Source organism: Labrus mixtus, chromosome 8 (assembly GCF_963584025.1).
Source record: "Labrus mixtus chromosome 8, fLabMix1.1, whole genome shotgun sequence".
NCBI lineage: Eukaryota > Metazoa > Chordata > Actinopteri > Labriformes > Labridae > Labrus > Labrus mixtus.
This window is the reverse complement of record NC_083619.1, coordinates 27,981,190-27,999,064: the sequence shown is the minus strand read 5'-3', so window position 1 is coordinate 27,999,064 and position 17,875 is coordinate 27,981,190. Positions and strand designations below refer to the sequence as shown.

The 17,875-nt window shown below is 41.9% G+C and overlaps 1 protein-coding gene across 4 annotated transcripts in view; it reads left to right on the top strand.

Moving 5' to 3' along the window:
- The window catches only part of larp4b (La ribonucleoprotein 4B), a 45,636-nt gene that overhangs the window by 14,946 nt on the left and 12,815 nt on the right, over positions 1-17,875 (top strand). For 2 of the 4 annotated variants that reach the window (XM_061043539.1, XM_061043537.1), the window contains exons 3-11: positions 5,043-5,196; positions 7,141-7,323; positions 8,566-8,644; positions 10,041-10,177; positions 13,253-13,356; positions 13,623-13,733; positions 13,889-13,942; positions 15,814-16,020; positions 16,749-16,855. In XM_061043539.1, coding sequence (XP_060899522.1) covers positions 5,043-5,196; positions 7,141-7,323; positions 8,566-8,644; positions 10,041-10,177; positions 13,253-13,356; positions 13,623-13,733; positions 13,889-13,942; positions 15,814-16,020; positions 16,749-16,855 — 1,136 coding nt within the window. Of the gene's footprint in view, positions 1-5,042; positions 5,197-7,140; positions 7,324-8,562; positions 8,645-10,040; positions 10,178-13,252; positions 13,357-13,622; positions 13,734-13,888; positions 13,943-15,813; positions 16,021-16,748; positions 16,856-17,875 lie in introns of all 4 variants that reach the window. The other 2 variants (XM_061043538.1, XM_061043536.1) reach the window with 1 other exon arrangement.

The following is a 17,875-nucleotide window of genomic DNA, read 5'->3' as shown; positions in this document are numbered from 1 at the left end:
CGATACCACAGCAACAAAACATGGAGTCTCTGATTGAAGATCTGTTGATGCTTTAGGGCGTTCTCACGCCAGGCAATCTGTACCATGGCTAAGCCAATTCACCCTCAAAGTCCAGTTTGTTTGACTAATGTGAGCGTCTGATCTGTGCATCCTTCTCAGCATTGTGAAGCCCGAGCACAAGCACAAATACATAACACGGACATGAAGTAAAATCCTGGAGAGTTATGGCCGTATCTGACCAAAATGACTCAAAATATGCCATAAAGTCAGTTTGTTTTTCAAAATGTGTTTATTAAACGACCAGAAATGTTGACAACCTAAGTCACAAAGCAAGCACAGGTCTGTGTGTTTATGTTTCCCTGATAGGTTTTAATCAACCTCTTCAAATTGGAAAGCATGGCGAGTAAATGGGCGAGAAGGAAGCGGACGGCCCTCGGGCCAGAACTGTTTCCTTAGCGCTCCAAAGTTAGGAAATGGAAAGAGCCTGCTGTCTGTTTTTTTTTTTTCCACCATCATTTACGCACGCTCAAGATTGGAGAGAAGATTGTCAGCTTAGAGGAAGGGACAACAACCCCCCCGCCCCCCCTTTGCTTGAGTCCAGTGGACTTACGCTTCAGGCTGTAGGTCTCTCACAAGGAGGGATTAGAGCCGGGAAAGGCGGTCAGGAAATCATTATACTGATTCCAGGGTTGAATAGAAACGGTTCAGGGTGACGGCGTTCCTGAGGAAACTCTAAGAAATCGTAGATGAGTTCTCTGATAATCTTTGTGAAATCACACATGCTGCCTTTTTCACCAAACACAAGCTGAACTCGGATCATTTTAAACCCAAGCAAAGCTGCGATACCCACCTGTTCAACTCAGCTCATAGACTTGGTTAATTGTCTTTGTTTGTGGGTTCTGATGTAAAGCATTGCCCTTGAAAAGGCCCTTTATATATATTCAAGCTTTTATGGGGCACTGGTTGCCTACTGGTTAGGTCGTGTCCCAAGTACAGAGGCTCGGTCTGACTCCAACCTGTAGCTTCTTTCCCTCATGTCATTCCCCACTCTCTGTTTCCCCTGATTCCTGACTCTATCCACTGTCCTGTCGCTCCAGGATTTATGGATTTCATGATTTGAAAAATGGCAGCAGTGTGTGGAAGCACTAACAAAAATCACAACTACTTTAAAAGACTGTAAAGTGCTTCACAATGGGGAACCACAGGTTGATTAAGCCCATTAAAAAGCATCAAAATGTGAATATTTGAAGTTGGAAATGTAATCTATACGATCCTTAGTCCTTGCCCGATAAAGTCATACAACGTTTTTCTTGACTTTGCAAAGTTCCGATTAACCATTGGACAAATCTGTCGTAGGAGAATTTAGCGTAAAAAGATTTAAATGAACCAGTGATGAAGAAATCTGCTTCAAGATGTACACAAAATAAATATTTTTAATATCTTTGTATCAAACTGGCACAATCGCAACGCAAGCCATGTGGCGCTACCAAACCCTTGAGTTTTCCAGCTCATTCTTTATTCACAAACACACACACAGAGAAAGAGACAGAGTGATGCACCATATGCTTTGCACATATGTGTTAGAAACGAACCATGAATTGAACATGACCTAATTGTAGCCCATTCTGTTAAATCCAATCTGCTCCGCACAAAAGCTGAAAAAAAAAAAAAAAGCAATATTCAAATTGTGATTCTGGTCTCATGCACTTCTTCTTCTTCAGTTACTGTAAGGGTTCGTTAAAACGAATCTGCAAGATGTATAAATGCTTTGTTTCTGAATAAAGGAGCCATCAAAAGTATGTGAAGAAAAATGTTTTCAGTGGTTGGTCCAGCTTTAAAGAGGACATGCATATTATCTCCCTTTCCCACCTTTTCAAACAGTCCCCCTGTGCTCTAAATGAAACATCTGTGCTGTGCTTTGGTCAAAATATAACATGAATCAAGCACCAGAGGAGGTTTGTGACCCTGTATAAACCAGCTCTCTCAGAACGCTCTGTTTTGGTGTGTGTGTCTCTTTAAATGTAATGACCCCCCCCTCTGAGTTTTCCCCGTAGACATCACTCCTCTGTAGAGAGAATAAAAATGGCCGACTTGCGCAGACGTTTTGCTCTAGGCTGGGGGTGGAGTCTATGGGTGGAGATACCAGGGGAGGGGAGGGGATTTTTCTTTTTACCAGAATCCCACTGTGACATCACAAGGAGAGCACATGTGAAACGGAGCATTTTTCTCTGTGTTGTAAGACTCATGCAGACCACAAACAAAGGACTGGATGGGTTTATTTCACATGTTGTGGGTCAGTAGACTCTCAGGTTACCCAAATATATGTTTCATGGCTCATCTGTTTCATAATATGTCACCTTTAAGTAACCAATGGCAACCTAATTGGGCCTAAAATCATCTAGTGTGTAGCCAGCTTTAGCTACTTGTAGGCACATTGAAGGTGAAATGTGCAAATGTCAGTGTCTACCGCTAGGGTCATTTTGGCTTCATCTTTGCACAGTTGGATGAGGCGGCGGTGTGACGTCCATCTTTATATACAGGCAATAGTTCGACTCGTCAGTGCTCAGCTCTAAATGTCTCCTGCAGCTCAGTTGTCGAAGAGGGAAGATGAGCTCGAGTCTGCAGACAGACAAGTTCAAATTCAGCTGTTTTTTTGTTTCCTCCCCTGAAGGACTCCCGCATGACTGCTGTCTCCGTATTTCTGTCTGCCCCCTGCAAGCTCGCCTCCATCACAGAGGCAGACCAATAAAACTCAGCGCTACGCCCGCTGCCCTCCGATGACACGGACAATAACTCTTCTCCGTTCCGCGCTGCGCGATGAATCACATCCTCTCGTCTCCTCCCAAAAATACACCCTCGATCGGGGAGGCAGGTAACCTTTTCCCTCCTCTGTGAAGGGAAAGGAACATTTTTAAAATTGTGAAAGGTCAAGCGGTCCCCAGAACGTACACATCCGGTGATGTCAGCAACAGTTTCTATGGCAGCCAGCTCGGACAGGAGTGGGAGTTTTTAAGGCGAGGGTTTGTGTCAGTCTGATCAGACGCATCCTGATGAACCACCTAGTGCAGCTTTTGTGAAATACGACCCAAGAACAACGTCTCCTGCTGCTCATCTTGTATCAGCTCTGACTTATCTGCCTACGTTTATTTGTCTCTGACTTATTCTATATTTAGCTCGAGCTGCCACCTCTTGAATAAAAATCAGGTTTCCCAGCCTTTACTCCTCCTCAGTAACACGGCTCGTTAGCGGAATAATCTATTAAAACCAAGGCTCAAGAGGGGCTGATTTAATTTGAGCGCCGACGCCTTAAGGGTCCGTTGAGCACGTGGATCACTTAGAGCCGGCTTTGTCTGAGCTCAGGTGTTCGACTCTTTAACACGCCCCCTCCCCGGCTCTGGTGTCATGCTGCCTGGAGAATGACTCAGTGCAACAGCGACAACAAAGACAGCCAGTCAGCTTCTGCAACGTCAGCCCTAGATAGCCCACCGGGGGAAGCACAGCCCCAGTGCTGTCATCAGATTTGTTGAATCAAGCCAGCCAGCGGCTCGGATCGGAGGGGCCAGACGGAGCGTGGCACGGGGGCTGTGAGTTGATGGGGACGACTTGAGGAGATGCAGCGTCGGTGTGCTACTTCACATTAAGGAGCCTGGGTTAATGGCTTAAGGCGTTCCATGTTTGTCGGGAATCATCCACTGCCTGCCTGTGGGGGATACTTAGACTCCTCTTATGTGTGTTAAATCATGGATTGGATGCAGTGGAGCCTTGTACCTCCAGCAACAGGAAGCGCCTGGCCCGCTATTCCTCAGGACCTGAGTGAGACGCTGGTTCTGACCACGGCTCTGGGTTACAGCCTGTTAGCCTGTGAGACATGCTGCTTTGATCCTGTGAGTATGTCCAGTAGGCAGCAGGTCCATGACACAGTCTCTGCTGTTTGAAGCCAACTGTGTCAGAGCGAGTTAGTCTGAGGAGTCTTGATGGCACACCAGGCCGTCCTTTGCAGGATTGATGAGTGTCTATTAAGAGGATTATTGTTGGTCATGTCAGGAAATTCATTTTGATTGTGTACATATCGCTAGACTTAAATTTTGTGCAACTTATCTCTTAGCCCTGAGTTACAAATTTCTGCTCCTCGATCCCTTTGAGTGTTTCTGCTCAGCAATTAGCGTTTAATTGATTCAACCACTGAGTGATAAAGAGAACTTTAATCACTCCTGCGGTTATTAAAAGTCAACATTTATACATGCTCACTTAAAAGCAACAATGAATAACAGTGCTGTGTTTTACAACAGTGCAGATGCATTCAGGGACCTGCAGGCGCCGCCATCCAACCAAATTTCCACATATTGTTGCTTTAAGCGTAAGAATATTGTAATGTTCGTTTTTTGATGATGCGGTCGGGGAAAAAAAAAAACATCCTCAAGTTTTTGTTTTGAAGCAAATTCGTCTTTCCTGTTGAATAATGTTTCACCTTGGGCTTCTGTTTGTTTCCTGCTTCATCTGAAAACGTCACAAATGTCTTGAGGGCGAGTTATCAAATAAGGAAACAGGTTATGAAACACACTGAGATTAATATCAATCATCAGGAGGCCAACAGTGATAAAGTTGATTACTTATTTATAGTTCATTTAAATGCCTGAAAGTGCTACCAGGGGACAGGTGTCAGACGAAATGATAAACAGCATTATTATGAAAACTTTAATTGAAAGTCATTTACTGCTTGAACAATCTAGCACAAGCTAACTGAAGGTGTTTGGTACCTTCCTGTCCAACAGGAAGCAGATCAACTCTGAGTCTTCGGCTGAAAGCAAACACAAGGTTCACTCGTTTCAGAACAAGCTTATCCACTAGGTGTTACTCCTTATGTCTATATTTAGGTTTTTCAGGAAAATGCTGCTGAGTTCATCATTATTAGGACACGTTAAAATAAATATATGTTTGCCTTTTTGCACATTTTAAGATGTGTGTGTAAGTTCTTCAGTTGAGTGTATTAAAAATTAAAAACCTGTAAATTAATCGACCCCTGTGTTTTGTTGTGTTCACAGGAATCCGCCAAGGTTTCAGACCTCAACCCCAATGCGAAAGCATGGGCCAACCACATGTTTAGCCTGGACCCCAGCGGGAGTGCTGACACCACCACTGCTGCCCTGCAGCCATGGAAGGAAGGCTGCGATAGTTTGGCCGACCCCGGGCCAGAAGGTGAGCGCAGAAATATGAGCATTACTTTTCTGTTATTTAGATATTTTATTTTGAAATCATATTTGATTCAACTTAAACGCAAATCCACCACTCTCGAGTCAAAAATCCAGAGCGAAGCCATGTACAGGATGTAAAAAGCAGAGAGCTGATTCTAGACTGTTTCACTGATCATCTGCAAACACTTTCATCAGTAATAATCCAACAGCGATTGTTTGTCTTGTCTCGTTGAAACATCAGCATCACCACTCGCACACCTTTTGCGTCACCTTGCAGCTCGCCACCCTCCCTTCATGTCACTTCTCACGTCACGCTGAGACGCCTCTTAAATCATTCATACTCAATTTAGTGTGAGCACATGAATATTCCCGCCACAGCCACCGGTCTCCCCGCACAAAATGACGGTAATCACTCACTTTAATGTTCCCAGCCAACGCAGAGCCAACAAGTGTACGGCGGCCAAACAGAATATGATTGATTAGTCCGTGTTCGACTCGGATTGACGTCCAGGATTATATCATCTCCTACGTCTGTGGGGACACTTATGGAGATTCATCGCTGATGACCGGAGACTTGATATTTTATATTTAGTCACACTAAAAGGCTTTTAACGGCACAGGAGGAAACCTCTTTTCCTCTGCGCTGACAGTGAACAGGTCCTGCTCACCGACCACTCGCTGGTACTAGAGCTTACATGAAGAGAGTAACACGACCTGCAGACGCATTTTAAGATCAATTTGAGCAAATAAAAACCAATCACTGTTATTAAGGTGACAAAACTATAATGAATGTAAGTCCCACTGGTCGCCTTTTGTCTTGGCCAAAAAAGTTGCACTTGAACACACCGCAAAGACTACAACCAACTGCCAATCACCAAGTTTGTCTGCGCATGTGTGAGTGGAAATAACTCTCCATGCCAGCAGGGGGCGGTAGTCCGTTGTTATGATACAAGAAGACCATTTTCACCCCGCTGTCGGTCACCACTCGCATTATAGGTCGTCTACTAATGGAGAATAATGTCTGATGAAAAGTAGAAAATGGCGCTGGCGTTGTCAGTTCTTGGTCTTTTAGTGTAAAAAGAAAAGAAGAGGCGGCGGAGACAAATAAGGAGAAACCGCACTAATGGGTCAAAGCATGGAGACTACAGCAGCATGCTCAAGGGGCTTTACTGAACCTGTGAGGAGAGCTGGAGAGAAATGAAACCTCCCAACAGCCAATCACAGAGATTCATCACCGACTGCCGATGCTGCACGTTGTAGACTTAACTGAACACGGTTAAAAACATAAAACATGAAGACAGTGTAAACCTTTACTCTCCCTGGGAAACCCCCAAAATCTGACAACGACTTATTCTTATATTCGACTTATATTTTGGGTTTTACTTGAAGTTGCAATCCACATAGAAAAGAGACGATTTCATCCCAGCTCACCTAAAAAAAAATCCCCGTCTGATTATTTATTTGTACATTTGGATCCCCCCGTCTGTCTCGATAATCCCATATAAATCAGGCTCTGATACAAACTGTGTATAATGTGTATTAAATGTCGGGATAGATAAATGCATCTCTAAAGCAGCAGCCAGATTCTGCGTCTGGTGAACAGATTTTGGATTTATGGGCTCAATTAAACACTTTGGGTGTTAGCTCAGTAGACTGTTTGTTTTGCTCTTTTTGAAAAGTCATTCTCAGCATAAGTTACCATGGTGATCTTCCCCCGGGGGTAAGACGTTAAACACCATTTGTAGCCCTGTAGAAACAGCTGAAACGCTGAAATTATGTTTTATATTTTACACGCAGGGTGCCTCAGAGAGTTGCAGGTATAACGTTTTAATTGTTTAACATGAAAAGTGTATTTCTAGACTGTTTTCCTGTAAATGATCGTTAAAGTTCCCGTTCCTAACAGCAGTGATTAATACGCCTCCTCCTCCTCCTTGTTTTGACATCGCAGGCTATGAAGCCAGTGAAGACAAGGCCTACAAGGAGCCTCTACTAACTGACCCAGATGAGCCTCCTCCGGTCTCAGTGATGCTGGCCGAGCCGGCCCCAGCGGCCCCCGTGGCCCCCGTCGCCCTGGAGGGCTCCGAGCCGGCCTACACAGAATACTCTGAGCCTGGGCAACCAGGGCGCACAGGTGGGCTGCTTAGTGATTGGTTGTTTTCCCGGCCTGTGTCTACCATGCCTCAAAGTTTTTCCTTAGTAAATGAGGATTGGACCTGCTACATCTGAATCCATATCTGGAGAGCCTTTACAACACAAGTTTAAAACACATGACCTACATGTCCAACATTTCTAAAGCGCAAACATTTTCTCAGTGATAAAAAAAAGTCTGTTTGAGTCTGTTAAAGTCTAAAATCACAGTCCCCCCCCAATGATGAGAAAAGTCCATCCCCTCCATATTTCACCTGCTCCACTTTTCAGAAAATGTGTGCTCAAACAGGCCGTTTGGAGATTTTCCCTTCATGACATCACAAAGGGCAGTAGCCCCTCCCCCAGGTGGGTGACACTCCCACAGCTAGGTGTTTGTACTGCTCTCTGAGTCTGCCTTCTCAAAACAATAGGACATGGAGCGAGAAAGCACCGAGTACACCCAAGACCTTCTAGAGAGGGGGCGTGGTCAGACTCAGCTCATTTACATATTTAAAGGTACAGACACAGAAACAGCCTGTTCTGAGCAGGGCTGAAATAGAGGGGTTTATAGACATGATCAAATACAGGATCAGAGTGGATTTAGAACAAGAAACTTCACACACATGTTTTGAGGAGCTCTGAGACTTGGTTGAAGAGGAGGAGGAGAATATGTGACCTTTAATTCAAATTGTCCATTTGGGTTCCTTGATGACGGCATCACATCATGATGTTGGGAGTTCTGCAAGTCCTCGTGTACCTAATCTATTGTTGTGAGGAACATTGTGACCACAAAAGAGCTGTTTTTGTGTTTTTTATGTTTTATTTATCAGAGCATTTAACTTTTATGACCAGGAGCAGAAAACATTCTGTTCCGAGACATTTATCTTTAGTCTAGCCTTTTACCCGAAGGGGAAGTCGGATGACAAAAACAGAGAAACTAAACAGCATAAACTGGAATCTGAACAAGTTTATTAGTCGACTTTCTTATCTCAAATATCTCTGATCAGTTAATTTTAGCCTAACAGGTCCAGATCAACATCTTACTTCAAGATATTAAAAAAGTTTATACTTTTTTTGTAGCATAAACCAGCTCTTCCTGTCCATCTTCACACCCAAATAAAAGCCTTCCACGACTCGTCTGGTCCGTTTGTTAGAAAGGTTGTGTAATGTTTTGCCTCCAGGATGTTGGATTTGTTAAAGCGATCGTTTAATTTGCTGAGACATTTCCTCCTCTGTGCATCAGCAGGTAGTGAACCCCAGCAGGAGAATCCCCAGGAGGGCTTGAGGGAACACCTGAAGAAGACGTTGGAGTTTTGTCTTTCCAGGTGAGTTTACCTTGATACCTCTGCACCACGTTGCATCACCACGAGGTGCTGCTGCCTTGTTCTTTTCACTGATGGCTGCTAAGGCAAAGATCTTGTTGGATGGTTTAGTTTTCCAGGATAGTACTTTATACCTACGTCCAGACGGGAGGAGCTGAAATTTAACATTTAAAGGGCAATAGTCGTCTTTTAAAACAGAGCCAGATATCCTCTGTAACTTTCTGCTGTACAGGGATTTCTGGGTTAACCTGCGACTCTCTAATCAATCGACCTACTGGATCATTTCACATTTTGATTTAGACAGATTCTGTTTTTTAAGAGACGGGTTCCCAAACCACGACACCGAGCAAAAAAAGATCCAAACAGATTCGATAAAATAAGGTCATCAAGGGTCTGTGGACGTGGGAGGAGGAGGAGGAGGAGGAGGAGGAGGACGACGGTTTTCTGCTACTCAACCGCAAAATTCTGCAGATCCTTTTTCTCCCAGCCGTCAGTGCTCAGCAAGTGTTTCACAAAGCACTTATAGTGAGCCACAGCAAGAGAAAAAAAAACAAAAGTAGCTCCTAAGTGATCATTAAGAAAAACCACCAAGACCCGAGAAGACAGGCGACCGATGGGAATCCCCTGTTTTGGTTCTGCTGCCTCCTGAAATCCTGTTTATAATCTTCATCATGAACAGATCATGTTGCTGGAGACCCCCCCGCTCCCCTTCCCGTCCCGTCTGACTGGGGGAAGTCTCCCGCTGTGAGGTGCATGTGTGAACAGCCAGGTCAGGGGGATTTCAGGGGCCGTCCTCCTTAAATTCTCACGAGTGATTATGTGAAAACGGCTCGGGTTTGTCTTTTTTTTTTTTGTCTTTACCGATTAGGAACAAGCAATCAAGAAACATTTACTGCGCTGTCAGCTCTTCCAAAACAACCCACAGTAGGATTCATGTAAACCTGAACGCTAATGACCTAAAATGAAGAGTAGACAGAAGAGAAGAAGACAGAAAGTTAGGTTATGAATGTAGAAGAAAGGTGTCGAGTCAGAACAACATCCATGTCCTGGCCTGGAGATAAGTCCGGACTTCTCATCTGAACACTTTAACATGTTCTCTCCATTTTCTCTGCATGACGGTGCTGCTCCTGTGAGATGCTATCCAAGTAGAACATTTTATCTGTAGCCTTTGACCTGAGTCACAGCCCGGGTTAGTGACTTGGAAACTGCGTTTAACCGGCACTGTGGTCCTGATTTAATCAAATATTAATTTGTTGACTCTTTCTGGTGATTATGATGAGTCGTTTAGCCGACTGATCTCGTACATCTCTGTTCAGAAGGCCGCACTCTGACATCTGCGCTGCATCCTGAAAGTGTCATAACCCCCCACCCACCCTCTGCCCTCGTCTTTGTCTCGCAGGGAGAATCTGGCCAGTGACATGTACCTCATTTCCCAGATGGACAGCGACCAATATGTGCCAATCGTGACCGTGGCCAACCTGGACCACGTCAAGAAGCTCAGCACAGACGTGGAGCTGATCGTGGACATTTTACGATGTGAGTATTTGTGTGACCCTCACCCCCCCCCCCCCCCCCCCCCCCCCCCCGGTTTAAAATCCTGCAGATTAAAGGGGAGTGTTTGAGAAGACGAGACTTGGCACACTTACCTACTTGTGTTTGATTTATACACATATTTCTAATTCACGACTGAAAGAAATCCTCTCTGCCTTTAAGATGCTTTTTGTTATTTTTATGGCTAAGTGATGTGAGCAGGCTCAAGGTTTTATTCATGAAACCTGATGAGAAGCTGTAAACAAACTGAAGCTAATGTCAGTCCTCTTTGGGCGTTTTCACACCTAGCCTCTTTGATTTGGTTTAAACTAACTCGAGTCCGTTTGGTTAATGCGCTTCGTTTGCGTTGCTGTGAAAGCTGAGAGTCGAACTCTGGTGCGGACCAAACAACCGTACTGAGACCGCTTGAAAAGGTGGGTCTCAGTCTCGGTCTGCTTTTTTTCAGTCTCATGAACATGACATGAACCGACCTCGATCCGACCGAACTGCAGGAAGTAACCGATACATATCATCGCGATTTAATTTTTTTAACTGCACATTATGTCCACGTCTGTTTTGTCGAATAAGAAAAGGTTCTCAGTCTCTTCATGTCACTTCAGTCTTTTTATTTCTGCACAGTGGGAGTCGAGTTCTTTCTCTCTTATAATATACTAAACACACAGAGACTTAAAAACATCTTTCTCTCTTATAATAAACTAAACACACAGAGACTTAAAAACATCTTTCTCTCTTATAATAAACTAAACACACAGAGACTTAAAAACATCTTTCTCTCTTATAATAAACTAAACACACAGAGACTTAAAAACATCTTTCTCTCTTATAATAAACTAAACATACAGAGACTTAAAAACACCTTTCTCTCTTATAATAAACTAAACACATAGAGACTTAAAAACATCTTTCTCTCTTATAATAAACTAAACACACAGAGACTTAAAAACACCTTTCTCTCTTATAATAAACTAAACACATAGAGACTTAAAAACATCTTTCTCTCTTATAATAAACTAAACACATAGAGACTTAAAAACATCTTTCTCTCTTATAATAAACTAAACACACAGAGACTTAAAAACATCTTTCTCTCTCTTATAATAAACTAAACACAGAGACTTAAAAACATCTTTCTCTCTCTTATAATAAACTAAACACACAGAGACTTAAAAACATCTTTCTCTCTTATAATAAACTAAACACAGAGACTTAAAAACATCTTTCTCTCTTATAATAAACTAAACACATAGAGACTTAAAAACATCTTTCTCTCTCTTATAATAAACTAAACACATAGAGACTTAAAAACATCTTTCTCTCTTATAATAAACTAAACACAGAGACTTAAAAACATCTTTCTCTCTCTTATAATAAACTAAACATACAGAGACTTAAAAACATCTTTCTCTCTTATAATAAACTAAACACACAGAGACTTAAAAACATCTTTCTCTCTTATAATAAACTAAACACACAGAGACTTAAAAACATCTTTCTCTCTTATAATAAACTAAACACAGAGACTTAAAAACATCTTTCTCTCTTATAATAAACTAAACACACAGAGACTTAAAAACATCTTTCTCTCTTATAATAAACTAAACACACAGAGACTTAAAAACATCTTTCTCTCTTATAATAAACTAAACACACAGAGACTTAAAAACATCTTTCTCTCTTATAATAAACTAAACACATAGAGACTTAAAAACATCTTTCTCTCTTATAATAAACTAAACACATAGAGACTTAAAAACATCTTTCTCTCTTATAATAAACTAAACACATAGAGACTTAAAAACATCTTTCTCTCTTATAATAAACTAAACATACAGAGACTTAAAAACATCTTTCTCTCTTATAATAAACTAAACACATAGAGACTTAAAAACATCTTTCTCTCTCTTATAATAAACTAAACACACAGAGACTTAAAAACATCTTTCTCTCTATTATAATAAACTAAACATACAGAGACTTAAAAACATCTTTCTCTCTTATAATAAACTAAACACACAGAGACTTAAAAACATCTTTCTCTCTTATAATAAACTAAACACATAGAGACTTAAAAACATCTTTCTCTCTCTTATAATAAACTAAACACACAGAGACTTAAAAACATCTTTCTCTCTTATAATAAACTAAACACACAGAGACTTAAAAACATCTTTCTCTCTTATAATAAACTAAACATACAGAGACTTAAAAACATCTTTCTCTCTTATAATAAACTAAACACACAGAGACTTAAAAACATCTTTCTCTCTTATAATAAACTAAACACATAGAGACTTAAAAACATCTTTCTCTCTCTTATAATAAACTAAACATACAGAGACTTAAAAACATCTTTCTCTCTTATAATAAACTAAACACACAGAGACTTAAAAACATCTTTCTCTCTTATAATAAACTAAACACATAGAGACTTAAAAACATCTTTCTCTCTCTTATAATAAACTAAACACATAGAGACTTAAAAACATCTTTCTCTCTTATAATAAACTAAACACATAGAGACTTAAAAACATCTTTCTCTCTTATAATAAACTAAACACACAGAGACTTAAAAACATCTTTCTCTCTCTTATAATAAACTAAACACACAGAGACTTAGAAACATCTTTCTCTCTTATAATAAACTAAACACACAAACACAGTCTACTTTTTACCTATACTATAGGCTACCAATATAATGTATTAATTTTAACTTACAATGTAAAGATATTGATAATGACATTGTTGTCTCAATCACTTTTTAAGTTATACAAAAGGAGTTCATATTTCTAAGACTGTTTGTCTCTGTTTATGAAAAAGTAGCCATGTGCAGTAATATAGAAAATTGAAGATGCATCATGATATCGAATCGTAAGACCAGTGAAGATGCACAGCTCTATATGCAACGATGGTAAAAACTGGTCTTTGATTCAGACCAGAGCAAACGAGCTAAAGGTGTGAAAACGCCCTTTAGAATGAAGGTTCATTACCAGCTTGCTGTTTAACAGACCCAGAGTCGAGGAGGCTTAAGGGCTCATTCTTTCTTCCTTTTTGAATTTCCAGCTCTGCCGTTGGTTCAGGTGGATGAGAAGGGGGAGAAGGTGCGACCCAATCAGAACCGCTGCATCGTTATTCTCAGAGAGGTTCCTGAGAGCACGCCCATAGAGGTCAGTGGATGTGCACCGTGTTATGTTCTCTACTCTACTGTTGCTCTACTCTTTCCAAGCATTCATCTAAAGACACCGGTTAAAGAATCATAACATTTCTATAAAGGCTCCTGTCCACGCTCTTGAAGGAAGAACGATTTATTCAGTTTGGGTTTAACTTTTATTTGCTGGTGCGTTGTCACTATTTCAGAAGGTTTTGTCTTGAGTGCATCCAAAATAATTGAAATAACTCAGTGGCTTAATTTCCTCTCTTGTTTGTTCTTAAGGAGGTGGAAGCTCTTTTTAAAGGGGAAAACTTACCCAAGTTCATCAACTGTGAATTTGCCTACAACGACAACTGGTTCATCACCTTCGAATCAGAAGCTGACGCACAGCAGGTAAGAGAACGACTCCAAAGAAAACTGTGACGTACATCTGATTTAAAAGTGAATTTTAGGATAATGACTTTGATGGATGAAGTTGTATTCCTGTCGTTTTGTGTTTCTTATAACTGGTGACCTAACGCTCTCCTGTCCCGTCTCTTGTGATAAAGGCATATCAGTATCTCCGCGAGGAGGTGAAGACCTTCCAAGGGAAGCCTATAAAGGTACGTTTCACTACAATACATTTTACAATAATGGCTTTTTCTTTGTTTGTTTTTTAGAGCAACAAATACTGATGAAACATGTCGACCCAAAATACCAAATGAGAGATCTTACTACGATTTCTTAACAAGATCTATGATCCTCACTTTCACCTTTAATTATGTCACTCTGGGACTCCTGTTGAGTAGCGTTGAGAGATGTGTAGCTGAAAAAACCTCTTTATTTATCTGATACGGGTGTCTGTAAAACCCCTCTTTTCAGCCTCTGCTTGAAACGCTTCATTTCAGCTACTGTCTCTTTAAGGCCCCGCCTCCCTAGGTGAACACTTTCCTCCTATTGGCCAGCTCTGTTTGCAGTCGCAGTGGCATTTTGAGTGAGCTTCCGAGTGAGCGTGTCCTTACAAGAGCTGCCGATCAAAACAAGAGATGTATGTTTTTAAAGATTGGATCAGCAGAATAAATCTGAAAGCAAATATATTATCACCCGTTGTAGCGGATAAAAAGTCTCCGTCTCCCCCCGAGTTACTTAACTTTTAGACTCTACTCTATTTCACCTCGTTTTCTTTGCATCCGTCTGCAGGTAATGATTGTATCTCATGTGAGAATCTGACAGTCACAGTCACAGAACGGCACAAAGAAATCCTTCCTCATGCATACTTAATCAGTGTCAGAAAGCAACGCACATCAAGGGTTTGTAGCCGACATCCTGCAAATCACAGATCTGCACTCGAGAGGTTCATTCAGAGGTGGAGTGACATCACTTTTAAAAAAAAAAGAAAGAAAGTTGTTCCACTAATGCATGAAAATCCTCAAACAGCACAGAAGAAAAGCCCGGCCTGGCACAGCTTCTTTCTCCTCCGCTCGTTCAGAGACTGAGGCTGTTGGTGTTCAACAGTAGAAAGGGTCTGCAATGGCTGCTCATGATCCCAGTCCCAGACTCATTGTGTCTAATGCTGCATTCATGTGGTGTCAGACACAATCGGAAAAACAAGTTCCGGAGTTGTAAAATGCACATGAACACCTGCTCAAGTCGGAACAACTTCACGAGGGGCAAAATATGTTTTGTTAATTTTAACATACTTTTTTAAAATTCACGTATTGCAAATAAACTTTTTGCTCAAATATCACTTTTAACATTTACATTTCACTGATCTTCTTCTTTGTAGCATCAACGCAGTTTTTTTTGCTGTTGTTAAAACATTCTGACTTTCCGACCTGAAATCACTTGAACACACTGAAGTCGGAAGAACGACTTCCCAACTCGGAAACTTGGAGCACCCGAGCAGCACCTGAATGCAGCATGACACCGTGTCCTAGTATGAGAAGGAGCGTCACTTATCAATAAATCTGTCTAACGGGGGCTTCTTGTTACCTTCTTGTGTTTATTGGATCCAGCAGCCACTTAGGGATGTGCATATTTTTTCATTCACACCTCATCCTAACGTGAGCGTTGGATATTGTGCGTCACATGCTCACTGTCCACTAGGGATGTAACGATTTATTTTACAAAATGAGACTGAAGACAAATCATGAGGTGACTGAAAAAGATCCTTTTAATTTTGTCATGAAAACACCTCTGCACCTCGTAGTCTCTTTGGCTCTTGCACCCGTTTGGGCCCCGCTTGTTAGTAAGGTTTGGCTTCCTCAGCTGCCATGGTAACGCCTGTTTGTTACAACTAACCACCTCTGCTCTACAGCTACTGACGCTCACCATATTACTGCAACTCATTTTTCAGAGTACCGATCGGAACCTTGATATTTTTGAATCGATTTTTAACTGCCTCACAATGAATCTTCACATCCCCACTGTCCACTCTGATGGGTGTTGCCGTCTGGTTGCTAACTGTCCGCTCTGCTCTCTCTCTTTCCACCAGGCGAGGATAAAGGCGAAGGCAATCGCTATCAACACTTTCATGCCAAAGAACGGATACCGGCCGGTGGAGGTAAACCCGTACGCCCAGCAGCGCTACACGTCTTACTACATCCCGCCGGTTTACAGCCCGCAGCAGCAGTTCCCCTTGTACAGCCTCATCACGCCGCAGGCCTGGTCCGCCACACACAGCTTCATCGACCCCACGCTGGTAAGAGTCAGCATCAATCATCTTTGTGAAGTTACATGTCATTTGAAGCTACGAGCTAGCTAAAGAGCGCTAACATTAGCATGCTAACACAACAATGCAGACCACAGGTGACTGCAGCTCGAGCAAAGGTCAGAGCCCCCAGTCCAAAAAGTCTGGACACGCCCCCTGCCGACACCTGTGGTTAAAAAGCAGTAGGTGACCTCTTGGGAAGTTACTAAAGAAAAATCCTGTCAAACATTTTTTACCCCCCACTGTGAGACCCCTCTGCCTGCTTCCGTCTTCAGACCCTGTGGCAGAAAACAAATCAATCTTCTTCCTGATGATCGTGTTTCCTCTTGTTGCTCATGAAGAGGAAGCAGTATTAATTTCAGTGTGTTTAATAGCTAAATTAAAACTCCCGACAGGAGCCTTTATCTCAGAGCCCTTCTAACAGGTGCTTACTGTTGCTAGGCTACAGAAGATGGACTCCTCACAGCGCTTTCCCCCTCCCCTCAATTAGTGACCACAAGGTGTGTTTTTAATAGCTCTGTAGTCGAGAGAGAGAGAGAGAGAGAGAAACAAATGCTCCAGAGTACCATCGTTTGATTTACATCGATCACGTCCATTTGTCTTCTGCTTGGTTTGCCACTTGATAACATAAGCTCCCGCTCTACATAGACACGTGAGATAAGCACTTAGACTTGATGTGAATGCAGCAGGGTGAATCTGTTTTTTTTCTGTTTTCCCAGGTTGCACCATTTCACAACAACCAGTTCATCAACGGATTTACCACGTCACACAGCTTCAAACCAGCGTCGTCCCCGCTCACCGTCAGACACTACTCGCCCAGGAACAGGTTCGTATTTGTTTTGTTTTGATATGAGGTCATCAAAATGTTGAGACTTACAAATCTGGGATTTTAACGATCGATAGTAACGAGAAGTACCAACACTTTTTTTAAAGATTTATTTTTGGGCTTTTTGTGCCTTTTAATAAAGAGATAGGACAGTGGATAGAGCTGGAAATCATGGAGAGAGAGAGAGAGTGGGGAATGACATGCGGGAAAGGAAGCACAGGTGGGATTCGAACCTGGGCCGCCCGATTGGAGGACTATAGCCTCCATACATACACGTGTGCGTTGTAGAGGAATGAATCCAGAGCATTTTAGACAGTTTTGTCTATTTAGTCGCTCTGCAGACCTCGTCTAGTCTCTTGTGAAGCGGCTGTGGCTCAGTTGGTAGAGTCGGTCGTCTCTCAACCAAAAGGTCTGGGGTTCGATCCCCGGCTCCTGCAGCTACATGTCCGACGTGTCCTTGGGCAATGGGAATGGTGGTGCTATACAAGCTCAAGTCCATTTTCCATTTTTTTAAATGCAGGAAACACAATGGGGGGGATTTACAATCATATCAGCTTGGGTGCAGTGGGTGTTGGTTGAAGCTGAAGTCGCGGTCATGACTACAGCTGGGTATTGTCTACAACCTCACGATTCAATTTTGATTCTTTGGGTCACGATTTGATTCGATATCGATTCAATATTACACATAGATGAGAGAAATACTGAGATAACTACTCACAGTACCTTCTTAGATTTGTTAAATAATTATTTCTTTGTATTTGTTTCAAACAAACTGACTCAAAAATGTCAAAAAAAAAAAAAAAATTAGCGTTGAGTTATTCTTTAATAAACAAAGAATAAAACATGAAAGTACACGATGATCTTAAGTGCAAAAATTGTGCCTGACCTGAATTCACAGTACCCACAGTGCCCCCTAGTGGAGAGAGGTGTCATTACAATGAGAGAGAAAAAATCGATCTCTGGATTTCCCTGAATCGATATTGGATTGGGGAAATAATAATTGCAATGCTTTAATGAATC